At 43.8% G+C, this 12,401-nt stretch overlaps 1 protein-coding gene across 3 annotated transcripts in view; it reads right to left on the bottom strand.

The window, feature by feature from the left end:
* Positions 1 to 8,288, bottom strand: part of SAMHD1 (SAM and HD domain containing deoxynucleoside triphosphate triphosphohydrolase 1) — a 54,387-nt gene extending 46,099 nt beyond the window's left edge. For 2 of the 3 annotated variants that reach the window (XM_030309652.1, XM_030309653.1), the window contains exons 1-2: positions 7,983 to 8,288; positions 4,354 to 4,420 (exon numbers count right to left, since the gene is read on the bottom strand). In XM_030309652.1, coding sequence (XP_030165512.1) covers positions 4,354 to 4,420; positions 7,983 to 8,190 — 275 coding nt within the window. In that variant the 5' untranslated portion in view covers positions 8,191 to 8,288. The remainder of the gene's footprint in view (positions 1 to 4,353; positions 4,421 to 7,982) is intronic. The other variant, XM_030309651.1, reaches the window with a different exon arrangement.
* Positions 8,289 to 12,401: the final 4,113 nt, after the last annotated feature.

The raw sequence follows: 12,401 nt of genomic DNA, 5'->3' as shown, positions 1-12,401 counted from the left end.
TCAATTCAATATTTACCCTATCAGAAGTATTTTAACTATAAGAATTTAGGAATCTATTAGTGTGAGCAAGTGATAAACGTGTGAACAAAGTTCACATGATAAGTCCATGAAGAGATTTTTAAATTTATTATGGTAATGAGTTACAAAGGTCCAAGTCTGACTTATGAACATTGGATATGACTTAGGCACAAATCCAATATATATGAAGGCAATAGCTTTACTTATACCCATCTTCTTTTGTCAGTAATCCCTTGTAATGCTTCAGTTTCAGAAATAAATTTAATAGGATTTAATGTAAACAGCTCAAAATCCTGTAATTGGTTATCCGGCTTCTTTTACCTAATTGGTCCAAGCAAATTAGCCTGACACTTGGCTAATTATCAACAGAAGCAGCATGTAAAGGGGCAGAATTTACTGACCTAACAGCTAATTAGATTGAAAAATAAATCTTTTGCTAAAAGTCCTAGATACACTTAGAGTCAGAACCGCTACAATTGGCCTCTATATCATATTAAATCGTACTACAATCTAAGAATCACTTTCTTGGGATATATGGAAGCATTATTACAGCTGATAAATCATAAAGCAGCATACATTGTGTTTTCCTATTCTCCTACCAACCTCATTAGTTTGATATAACAAGCAGAGGGAAAGGCCAAGCTTGGAGAAGTACTTACAGGTCAGCGATAACGGAGTCAGGTTAAGTATCATTGCACAGTTGAGCACAACCAAGAGTTACAGCATAAAATACCAAACCTAAACCAATCTCATTGCTTAGTATTTACTTGAACTGATACTTGGTATTCATTACTTAATAAAACCCAAAAAGAAATATTCACAAAGAAATTGCTGATTAAAGTCTATAAAATTAGGGGCACCTAGGTGGCTCGGTTGGTTGAGTGTCTGGCTCTTGATTTTGGCTCAGATCATGATCTCACAGTTCATGGGACTGAGCCCCATGGTAGGCTCCAGCCTGTGGTGGGCTCTGTGAGCACAGCACAGAGCCTGCTTGGGATTCCCTCTCTCCTTTTTCCTCGTCCCCTCCCCCCAGCCCCCCCCCCCCACCTACCCACATGCTCTCTGTCCTCTCTCAAAATAAATAAATAAACATTAAAAAAAGATAAAATCTATGAAAATAGACACCCAAAACCTAGAGGTTTTTTGGTTTAACAAGGTTATAAAAACAATACAGTATCTCAAAGAAAAATTTAAAGTATTCAATGGGCCAGGGCGCCTGGGTGGCTCAGTCGGTTAAATCATCAACTTTGGCTGAGGTCATGAAGTCCTGATTCCTGAGTTCAAGCCCCACGTTGGGCTCTCACTGTCAGCATGGAGCCTGCTTCAGGTCCTCTGTTTCCCTCTCTCTACCCCTCGCCTGCTCACACACACACACACACACACACACACACACACACACACACACATTCTCTCTCTCTCTCTCTCTCTCTCTCTAAAATAAACATTAAAACAACAACAACATGGGGGACTGGGTGGTTCAGTTGGTTAAGCATCTGACTTCAGCTCAGGTCATGATCTCACAGTTTGTGGGTTTGAGTCCCGCATCAGGCTCTGGGCTGACAGCTCAGAGCCTGAAGCCTGCTTTGGATTCTGTGTCTCCCTCTCTCTATGCCCCTCCCTGCTCGTGCTCTCTTTCTCTCTCGAAAATAAACAAACATTTAAAAAAAATTTTTTAAAACAACAACACTATTTCAAGTATCCATGGGCCATAGTTAGACTATAAGATTTCATATGTATATTTCATCATTTCCTGAATCTAAAATGTCTTACAACTGACATATACAGTTAATGTACCAATGTTTCTTATTTCTTAGAAAAACCTTTTATTTTTTTTATGTGTATTTATTTTTGAGAGAGAGAGAGAGAGAGAGCGAGCACGAGCAGGGGAGAAGAGGGAGGGGGACAGAGGATCTGAAGTGGGCTCCACATTGACAGCTCATGACCTGGGTCAAAGTCAGATGCTTAACCAACTAAGCCACCCTAGAAAAACCTTTTAAACTGGGGCTCCTGGATGGCTCAGTTGGTTGAGTGCTGACTTCTGCTCAAGTCATGATCTTGCAGTTCATGAGTTCAGGCCCTGTATTGTGCTCTGTGATGACAGCTCGGAGCCTGGAGCCTGCTTCGGATTCTGTGTCTCCCTCTCTCTCGGCCCTCCCCTGCTCTCATTCTGTGTCTCTCTCTGTCAAAAATAAAAACAAACCAAAAAGAAAACATCTTTTCAATCAACAGTTGATCATAAACTTGAGAAATTTCAGTACTTTTCTAAACTGGACTTCCTCTTAGAAAGCAGAATCTAAGACAAGACCTTATGTACAGGTAATTTATTTTTAAGATGTGAATCTAGGAAAGGTAAAACAGGAAAGGATGGAAAAAACAGTACTATGTTATATTAATAAATTGGCTGAACTACTACCGCTGTGAACAACTTTGCCTAATCTCACTGGGATCTTCAAAGGCAGCTCTAGCCAGCAGAATTTTGCTAAGATAGAAATGTTCTGTGTCTTCCCTGTCCAACATGGTAGCCACTAGCCATAAGTAGCTATTGAGCACTTGAAATATGGCTAGGTAAGGAACTGAGACTTTAATTTTAATTAATTTAAACATGTAACTAGCAGCTGCTATATAGGAACACACAGCCCTGAAAAGTCCTGCAGAATATACCTCAGAGTTATATGGTGGGCACAACCAGATAATGTTCATTTGAAATTCTATTTTGTTCACCTCATGTCTCCAAAGTTCCTAGAAGAATTCCTAACATGTAGTGGGCCCTCCATAAATATTTGTTGAATAAATTGGTAGTATTTGGGTCCACAAAATATATGGTTCTCTTTAAAAGCAAGACAATTAGAATAAATGCAATTCAATTAAAATAATAAGCAACTAGGGGTGCCTGGGTGGCTCAGTCAGTTGAGTATCCGACGTCGGCTCAGGTCATGATCTCACGGTCCGTGAGTTCAAGTCCCACATTGGGCTCTGTGCTGACAGCTCAGAGCCTGGAGCCTGCTTCGGATTCTGTGTCTCCCTCTCTCTCTGACCCTCCCCCGTTCATGCTCTGTCTCTCTCTGTCTCAAAAATAAATAAAAAAACATTAAAAAATTTTTTAAAATAGTAAGCAACTCAATATACCTAAGAAATAAATAGTAAGGGGGATGTTGAGGGGACTGAAACGTGATTATGAAAGAGACTCCTGATGATTCTGATCCAAAGGACATTTATTAAAATTCAAGTAAATGTCCTAAGGTGATCTTTTCTCACAATCTGCTTCTATTATCAACTACTAAACAACAGTGTATGAAGTAAGTGTATGAAGTAATTGTTTTGATTCTTTGGTTACTGTTACCACAAACAACACTTAGCCAAGTGGACTCCAGAAGAAAAAATACCTTATTTTACCACTGTTGCCAATTCTCAAAAAAAAAAAAAAAAAGTCTCCATTTTAAGCAATATTTAAATATTGTTTCTCAACTGTGGATCTTTAAAGTGGATCCACACTAATCTAGCCCCTACAACCTCCAGCCTTACATAGGGATCTCTACCTATATATATATAATTTATTATTAAGGGCCAATGTGTTAATCACTTTATATACACTGTCTCATTAGTATTTTCCATTTCACAGGTGCAGAAACTGAAAGGTGAAATTACTTGTCTCAAATCACACAACCAAAAAGGAACAAGCTACTTTGGATCGTGTCTTTAAATCTAATACCAAGTATACATTCCAGTCTTAAGACAGCTTTAGGAAGACCTAAAAATATGTTCAAGATAAGGTTGTAGCCTTGATTTTCTTGCCGACATTGCCCCCCTATTAGTCCTACGTATTTTATGGTGTGTATAATCCACTTATTCTGAACTTGAGAGTAAAAAGTTGGTCACTGCAAACTTCATGAAGGCTTGTCAGCAAAATTTTTAAAGTAGGAATCATTAGTAATATTAAACACAGGATTTGCACAGCAAAAACAGACACAATTATGTTGGGATTCAGTTTAAAACACTTTGTAGATTTATTTATTTTAAAGTTAATTTATTTATTTTTGGAGACAGAGACAACACAAGTGGGGGAGGAGCAGAGAGAGAGGGAGAGAAAGAGACTCCCAAGTAGGCTCTGCACTGCCAGCACAGAGCCCAGTGCGGGCTTGAACCACAAAGCCATAAGGTCAGGAGCTAGCTGAAACCGAGGAGCCAGACATTTAACCGACTAAGCCACTCGGCACCCCAACACTTTGTAGATCTAAAATGAGGACAGTTAGATCAGTGTCATGGGCTTTGTCCCTCAGAGGTGAATAAAAAGGTCAGAAGTATGCTTGGCTACAAGTTGAATTTTATCATTCTTACCTTATTCCAAGACTTTCAAGATCAGACTCATTAAGATGGAGCAGTATTGAACCTGTGATTTTATTTACTTTGGAAGAAAAGGGAGAAAAAAAGATGAATGGTTTCAACAATTATACCATATGCTTTTTTGTTTCTTTCAATTTGGATTCACCAGATTTACCCAAATCAACATTTACTAAACCACCCACTACAGGTAATGGACTGTGTAAAAACCACTTTCATTTGCCACTTGGAAAGTCTTTTCCTCCACATGGGGCTCAAACTCACAACCCCCAGACCAAAAGTCACATATCCTACAGACTGAGCCAGCCAGGCACCCCTCTCAACTGGATAGTCTTCATTTTAATTAGATAACTATATTGACAGGCTATTTTTGATAAATCAAGTAAAAACTTTTAAATTATTTGAATGACTTATTTGTGAGGAAGTCCAGCAGCAAAACCAGTGGCTTCCTTCTAAAATAGGTGAGGTTTGGCATGGGGGGAGGAAGGAAACTTAAATCTATTGTTCTTAGAATAGTCAGGTCAAAACCGTAGCCTGAAGGGTGCCAAGTGTTGATTGAATTCTAAAACCTCCAAGGAGGGGCTTGACTCCCGGATCTTGGAGATGTGAGTTTGAGCCCCACACTGGGTGTACAAATTAACTTAAACAATAAAATACTTAAAAAAAAAAAAACCTCCAGAAAGCACATAATACTGTGTTTTGAAATATATATACGTTTATTTTTCTTTCACTCACTATATAATAATTTTACCTCCCTCCTGACCTCAGATTCCACACTCTGGACTATTTTCAAACAAAAAAAATCTTTTTTTTTTTTTTAAGTTTATTATTTTGAGAGAGGAAGAGCACTCCTGAGTAGGGAGGTCAGAGAGAGAGAGAGAGAGAGAGAGAGAGAGAGAGAGAGGGAGAATCCCAAGCAACGCTCCACACTAACAGCCTGACTCAGGGCTCAACCCCACCCTTGATGATCTTTGATGAGAACACTTGTTAAGGTATAGCTGGCATGAATTCTGGAGTCCAAAGACAAAATCTTAACATTCAGTTCTGTTTTTTTTCCAGTTGTATGACCTTTAGAAAGTTACTTAACATCTTTAGACCTCAAACACATCATCTGTAAACAAAACAGGGATTACAGCCTCTAAATTTCAGGGCTTCAGGGGCCTGGGTGGCTCAGTCAGTTGAGCATCTGACTTTGGCGCAGGTCATGATCTTGAGGTCTGTGAGTTGGAGCCCCATGTCAGGCTCTGTGCTGACAGCTCAGAGCCTGGAGCCTGCTTCAGATTCTGTGTCTCCTTCTCTCTCCGCCCCACCCCACTCGTGCTCTGTATCTCTCTCTCTCCTCAAAAAAATATTAAAAATTAATTAATTAATTAATTAATTAATTTCAGGGTTCCTGTGAGACTGTATTCCATAATGAGGAGAGGGACCCAATACCTTGTTTGGTCAAATAAAAGCAACCCAGACTAAGACAGGGATTAGAAAGGAAGACTATTACAATAGGGAGAATGTTGTGACCTCAGAAATCTCCAAGTGGTTCAAAATGAAACAGACAAAAGTGTTGCTGTTTTTTTTCATAGGGTAAGGAAGTGATCTCAGTGGGGTCTGACAGGACAGTATCCTGCTATGCTCAGCTGGTTACCAGAGAGGCTGATGATGGGGCCTTCCACTTTTTAGTGCTTGTTCAGGTTTGGGGACAAGCAAGATCTCAGGGCCTTCTAGGAGAGAGAGAAGGCTGACTAAAGTTTTGGTCAAGACAAAGCAGACGGTTAAGAAATGAGCATTTGTTGCGGCAACTGGCTGGCTCAGTCAGCGGAGCATGGACTCTGGATCTCAGGGTTTTAAGTTCGAGCCCCATCCTCGGTGTACAGATTACTTAAAAATAAAAAATCTTAAAAAAAAGAAAAAAGAGGGGCACCTGGGTGGCTCAGTCGGTAAGCGGCCGACTTCAGCTCAGGTCATGATCTCGCAGTCTTGTGAGTTCGAGCCCCGCGTCAGGCTCTGTGCTGACAGCTCAGAGCCTGGAGCCTGTTTCAGATTCTGTGTCTCCCTCTCTCTCTGACCCTCCCCCGTTCATGCTCTGTCTCTCTCTGTCTCAAAAATAAATAAATGTTTTAAAAAAAAATTTAAAAAGAAAAAAGAAAGAAAAAAGAAATGACAATTGTGAATGTAGGTCAGTTTTACCAATTAAAGCAAGTAGTGAGTTCTGCTAGCATTTGACTGTAGGTTCAAGAGATCATTCTGAAGGTTGATGACTTAATCTACAGAACACCAAAAACAAAAACAAAACAAAATCTATAGAACACCACTGAAAGAGAAAGCCAACATCATAGTCCATCATATTCTGGAGACAGAAAATATAAAACTACTTCATCCCCACCTAGTTGCTATTCAGAGAAAACTTCTGAGTGCAGGCCAACCAAAGGGGGGGGAGGAGAAAAAAGAAGTACCATTTCCCACACCATCAAGCTGTTTTTTAAGTCTTCAAACACTAAGTCCCTCGACCCTAGACAAACAGGACTCCACCCTATAAACTGCAAAAATTTATTAAACTTACAAAATGGGGTAAGACAGAGAGAGGTTAAGCTTCACATCCGTTAGGGCAAGTTTAGATCTCAACTGGATGGATGCTTGAACTGGAGCCAGTTGCTTAAAACTCACAACCCACACATTTGCCCCATGTGATGTGGCCAAGTTGTGGGCTGCTGGGAGTCCGGTGGTCAGCTCAGCACTCCCCAGTGTCATTCAGATTTAACTAGGCAAACTGATTTTGGAGACCAAAACAGAATCATTACCAAGCTCTACAAGTGTGGTCAACCAACATGCACTGAGCCCTGCTGGCATGCTACGGGTAAGGCAACGGGGATGCAGGGATTCACAGAAGCATGTGCCCTCCCCATTAGGAAAACCCCGAGTTGAGGGGCCAAGGGAGGAAACCTAAACTTGAAAGCAAAACACACTCCAAGTGCTCAAGGAGCTGCAGGAGCACAGAGGGGGTCTCCCGAGCCCCGTGAGTGTGAATGACAGCGCCCCTCCGACTACGGTCTGGGGAAAACGTTCTTCTAAGTCACAACAGGGACCGGAGTCTCGCCTGCCCCGCGCTGGGGTGACCAGTTCCCGAAGAAACCCACCAGCCTCACACCAGGTGCCTCACCCAAGTTCACAATCCTCAAAGTCGGCTTCTCCCCCTGCGGGTCCCCAGCCCCAGACGCCCCATTTCTCCTCCCTCCATCTCGGGGGCACTCCTAGGCGCCCCTTCTGGCACCTCCCGTCCCCGTCCTCAGGCCCCCGGTTCTGGAGGACTCTCACCCTCAAGGTCGTCCCCCCACCCCCCCACCCCCGCCCCCAACACCTCGGCACCCCCGCCTCGGGTCTACCCCTTCTGGTACCTTCCCCGCCGCAGGCCCCCTGCTCAGAGGGGCTCTCCGCCTCAGCTCATCTCCGGCTCGGCGCCCCACACCCCCCGCCTCAGGTCCACCCCTTTCGTATCTCCCCGCGCAGGTCTCCCTTCTCCGCTTCGGGTCCTCTCTGAGGCCCCCAGCTCACTGCCTCGGCGTGCCCTCCCCTCAGGCCCGCGGTCCCCGCCTCGGGTCGCGGTCCCCGGCCCCGCAGCCCTGCAGCCCTGCTACCTCGGAAGCGTTCCAGCAGTCCGGGATCACTGAAGCCACTGCGCTTTAGGAAGCAGCACACCTGCTCCGGGCCCCAGGTCTGGTGGTCGCGGTGGAGTTTGGGGCCCGGGGAGCTCTCCGCCGCCGCGGAAGGGATGTTTGGCGGGGTTCTCGGGCTGCCATCGCGTCGGGGCCGTTTGAAGGGCTGGTCCGAGTCCGCTCCCTGCATGGCAACAACCAGCGCCCTGCACAGCACAGTCAAGAACCGCGGCGCTGGGACCGCACGCAAGCGCACTGACTGCCGGTCGGTGGGGACGAGTCCGCTCGGCACTGCCAGCCTACTGGCCTCCCGCGCAGGCGCACTGGTACTCAAACCTTGTGGCCGGGCAGCCCAGCCACTTCAGCCACCGGGCCCCCTTGCGCAGGCGCAATGACAGCCCACTGGTCCTCAACAGGTCGGGAAGTTTACCGAAAGGGGCCGACTAGACGCAGAGCCGAGGAAGTGCTAATACGGGCGAGGTGAGGAAAGAGTGTATCTAGGACCCGTGGAAGCCCCGCCAAAGCCCGGAGCGCGGGCTCCTCTGGTGAATTGCGGGTGTCTTCTTCCAAATGAGTATCCCAGGCATACCCTTGGCCGTGTTTCATATGCCCCAAACTTAAACCTAAAAGGCCATCATCAGCGGCCAGCATCTTCCCAATTGAGAGACCAATGGGCAAGAAGCTGAACTGGAAGACCCTAGAATGATTTCAGATCTGATATGAAGGTAGTCTTCTTGCATTTCACAAGCTCTACGGTATCGCTGGGCAGTTAGAGGGCCCTGGGGGTGCCTAGCCTTGAACTCTTATCTTAAGGTTTCCAAACAGAAGCGGACTTCAAATTTCTCTCTAAAAGAATCCTCAACCCCTCTCTCCAGCCCAACTCCCTGCCCAGAGAAAAGGAAGTGGTCATCGCGATTACTGTTAAACAAAATTCACCTGAGTAGATTTGAAGATCTAATCGGCTTTATTTCAATGATTCATGAATAGGATAACATCCTATCTAGTAAGGAGAAAGGAACTGTACAAATGGAAGATTTTTAAAGACAGAAAGGGTGTAAGACAAGGAAGTCAGACAAAAGAAAGGATTGTTTTAGGCAGAGTCACCCAGCTGTGGGGGGAAGGCAGGGGTCTACCAGGCCACTAACTCACTAGTGCTAGCCCAGAAAATACCAGACTGACCTGTTAAAGGTCACAGTTCAGGGAAAGGCTGAAACTGCAATTGGGTTAGACACTAAGTCTTGGTTTGCTGATGTGGGGCCTCACACGGGTGATTTCATTTTGGACCTGTTTCTTTTTCAACATTACTTAAAACTTATCTTCAAGGACTTTTACCAGCTGGTCGTAACAGCCTGTAAAAATGGGAGGCATGCCCCATCATTTAGTCACTTGGGGGAGGACCAAACTTCCCTGTAAATCCTAGTTCATGCAATTAACTAGTAAAAAGACTACTGCTACCACCACTAAAGCCTTACACCTCTCCATCCACCCAGCCATAGACCCATCTAGGGGATAAAGAGTGTATGAGGCAGATTATCATCAAGCATTATGAACTAGTGGTCTGGTAGAGAGCAAAATATTACTAGCACACACTTAGAGCTTTACTGTGGTGCCAGGCATTTCCTAAGGGTTTTACAAATATTAATTCATTTATGTATCGCAACCACCTCAGGGTGTAAGAAACTAAGATACAGAGAAATAAGTAAATAATTTGCCTGTGGTCACACAGCTAGTAAGTGATAAAGCCTGGATTCAAACCCAGGCAATCTAGCTTGGCTCCAAAGTCACTTGCTAACCTGCTTGTTAATGGGAATTTTGACATAGAATTATATCAGGTAACTCAAAATTTTCAATTGCTCCTTTGTCCCACAGAGCCATGGTGAAAAGTATAGAGAGGGGTACTTGCCCTCTGTCTGCCTAAAAGAGCCAGGCTCAGCAAAACATGCCCTTAAGCCCAGAATAATTTGAGATGAGATGAGAGAGTTGCCAAGACTTGTGAAACCAAAACAAAGGGGTGAAAGAGACAACAAATAGCACATGAATGAAAGCCTTATATTTCAAGTTGGAAATGGCTGGCTTAAAAACTTGTATTTTTTTAGACTTATGGGAAAATCTGCCCTGACAGCAAGGTTTCCTTGGCAGTAGAAGGTGATATAAGCAGGGTTTTAAGTTTAACCAACTGGGTTTGTTCAAAGCAGCTGCTTTTGAGAACTTTAATTTTCCATTTGTCTGTGTTTGTTAAAGAGTGTAATTTAATTCCATATTTAGTATTTCCTCTACTTTCTAGGGGCCCTAGATCTTGTGCAAGATGGTTGGTTACTTGCTCAAGGTCACATGGCTGGTAAGTGACAGAATTGAGATTTTAAGCTGACTCCCAAACTTTGGTGCCTTCTGGTTTGCCGAATAGAGTTAACTCCATTTACAGTTCTGGTGATCTTGTTCCTTCTATCTTTCCACAACTTGGGAACAGTTACCTACTTGACATAGGCCCTGTGCTCTGGTCATATTAAAGGAGATGACTGCTCAGATTCGCCTCTGATTTCTCACTCACCATAGTTAGGACTAGAAAAAAAGGTAATTTCAAATTAATTTCAAGCCCATTGCTTAATGACCTTGAATATCTCCAGCAATTTTTCTCAGCCCTTCCCTAGCTACCTTCCACCTACCCAGCTGAGCTGGGCAATTTTATTTCTGTCAGCATTAACCTTGCGGTTTTTATCTCTCCGCAGCTTCCTCTTCAACCAGTGCTGCTGGTTCTCAATGCCAGCTGTCATCACTGTTTTACTTCCTCTCCCCCCTTTGTGGAACCTAGCCTTCTTAAGCCTTTTTTTTTTCTTTCTTTGGTTTTTTTTTTTTTTTTTTTTTAGTATTTTCCCCAAATCCCAAAGCCAAGCCAAAATTCTTTTTTTAACTTAATTTTATTTTGAAAAATTTTTATTTTTTAAGTAATCTCTATACCCAAGCCAGGAGGAAAGGAGATCAGTTTATTGAATAGTGTAAGTGATGGAGTATAGCAGACAGTGTCTGAAAGACTTGGAAAAGTGAGTCTCTCTGTTGCTTGGGGTTAGGGGTTTATATTGGAAAGGGGTCCAGGGTACGTGTTCCTTCAGGAAGGCAAGGTAGGGTCAGATCAAAGGTAAGTGTCAGGTGAACAATAGGTGTTATCCTATAAATCACCAAAGGTGGGGATTACTGATGACAGTGTTGATGGAGGTTTGTTCGCTGGAAGCTAATGTCCTGGAACATGTTTGGGATCCAGTTCTTTTCGGATGTTACCTGATCCAGGTGTTTGAGGGCCTAGGATGAACTTAGAGAATGATTAACTTTCTTGTCTTCGCTTCGAGTGGGAACATAGCTTCTTTGTTCTTTGAACAGAGCTGGAAGTGGGGCATGAATTCACAAATCTAAGTTTTGTGACCTGAGCCACCCAGGCATTCCTAAACTTAAAAAAAATAATAAAATAAAATAGAATCCCTTCAGTTTCTGTGCCTCAATCCTTTCACGTGTTTACCTTTACTTCCCCGTATATGAACTGTTCCTAGGCTCAACAAAGCAACAAAGCTCAACAAAGCTAAGGTAGCTTTCTTTGGGAACAACCCCTGCCTTCTTTTTTTTTTTTTTTTTTTTTTAATTTTTTTTTTTCAACGTTTTTATTTATTTTTGGGACAGAGAGAGACAGAGCATGAACGGGGGAGGGGCAGAGACAGAGGGAGACACAGAATCGGAAACAGGCTCCAGGCTCCAAGCCATCAGCCCAGAGCCTGATGCGGGGCTCGAACTCCCAGACCGCGAGATCGTGACCTGGCTGAAGTCGGACGCTCAACCGACTGCGCCACCCAGGCGCCCCACCCCTGCCTTCTTTTTGGGCTGCCCTTCTGATAGTAAAGCTTTGTTTCAAAACTGGTGTCTCAGACATTGGCTTACTGTGCATCAGGTACATGGACAAGTTTCCCTCTGGTAACATCTCCTTCCCTGTGCACACAACGGAAAGACCACGTGAGGACACAGCAAGAACATGGCTGTCTAGAAGCCAGGAAGAGAGGTCTTACCAGAAACCAATTGTGCTGGCACCTCGATCTTGGACTTCCAGCCTCCAGAAGTGTGAGAAACTAAACTTCTGTTATATTTAAGCCACTGTCTGTGGTATTTTGTTACAGCAGTCCTAGCAGACTAATACATATGACCAACATGTTTGTACTATGTCCACTCCTGAGTTGATGGCCTAAGGTTGGACATTTTGACTTTGTGGTTGCCAGCCTTTGGGTCCCAGGCTTCTTGGTTATTATGCAAAATAAAGTCACATGGGGGCACCTGGATGGCTCAGTGGGTGAAGCATCGGACTTTGGCTCAGGTCATGATCTCACAATTTGTGGGTTTGAGCCCTGTGTCGGGCTCTGTGCTGAC

The sequence above is a fragment of the Lynx canadensis genome, chromosome A3, assembly GCF_007474595.2.
Source record: "Lynx canadensis isolate LIC74 chromosome A3, mLynCan4.pri.v2, whole genome shotgun sequence".
Lineage (NCBI taxonomy): Eukaryota > Metazoa > Chordata > Mammalia > Carnivora > Felidae > Lynx > Lynx canadensis.
Note: the sequence above shows the minus strand (reverse complement) of the source record. Positions and strands in the feature narration are given on the sequence as shown.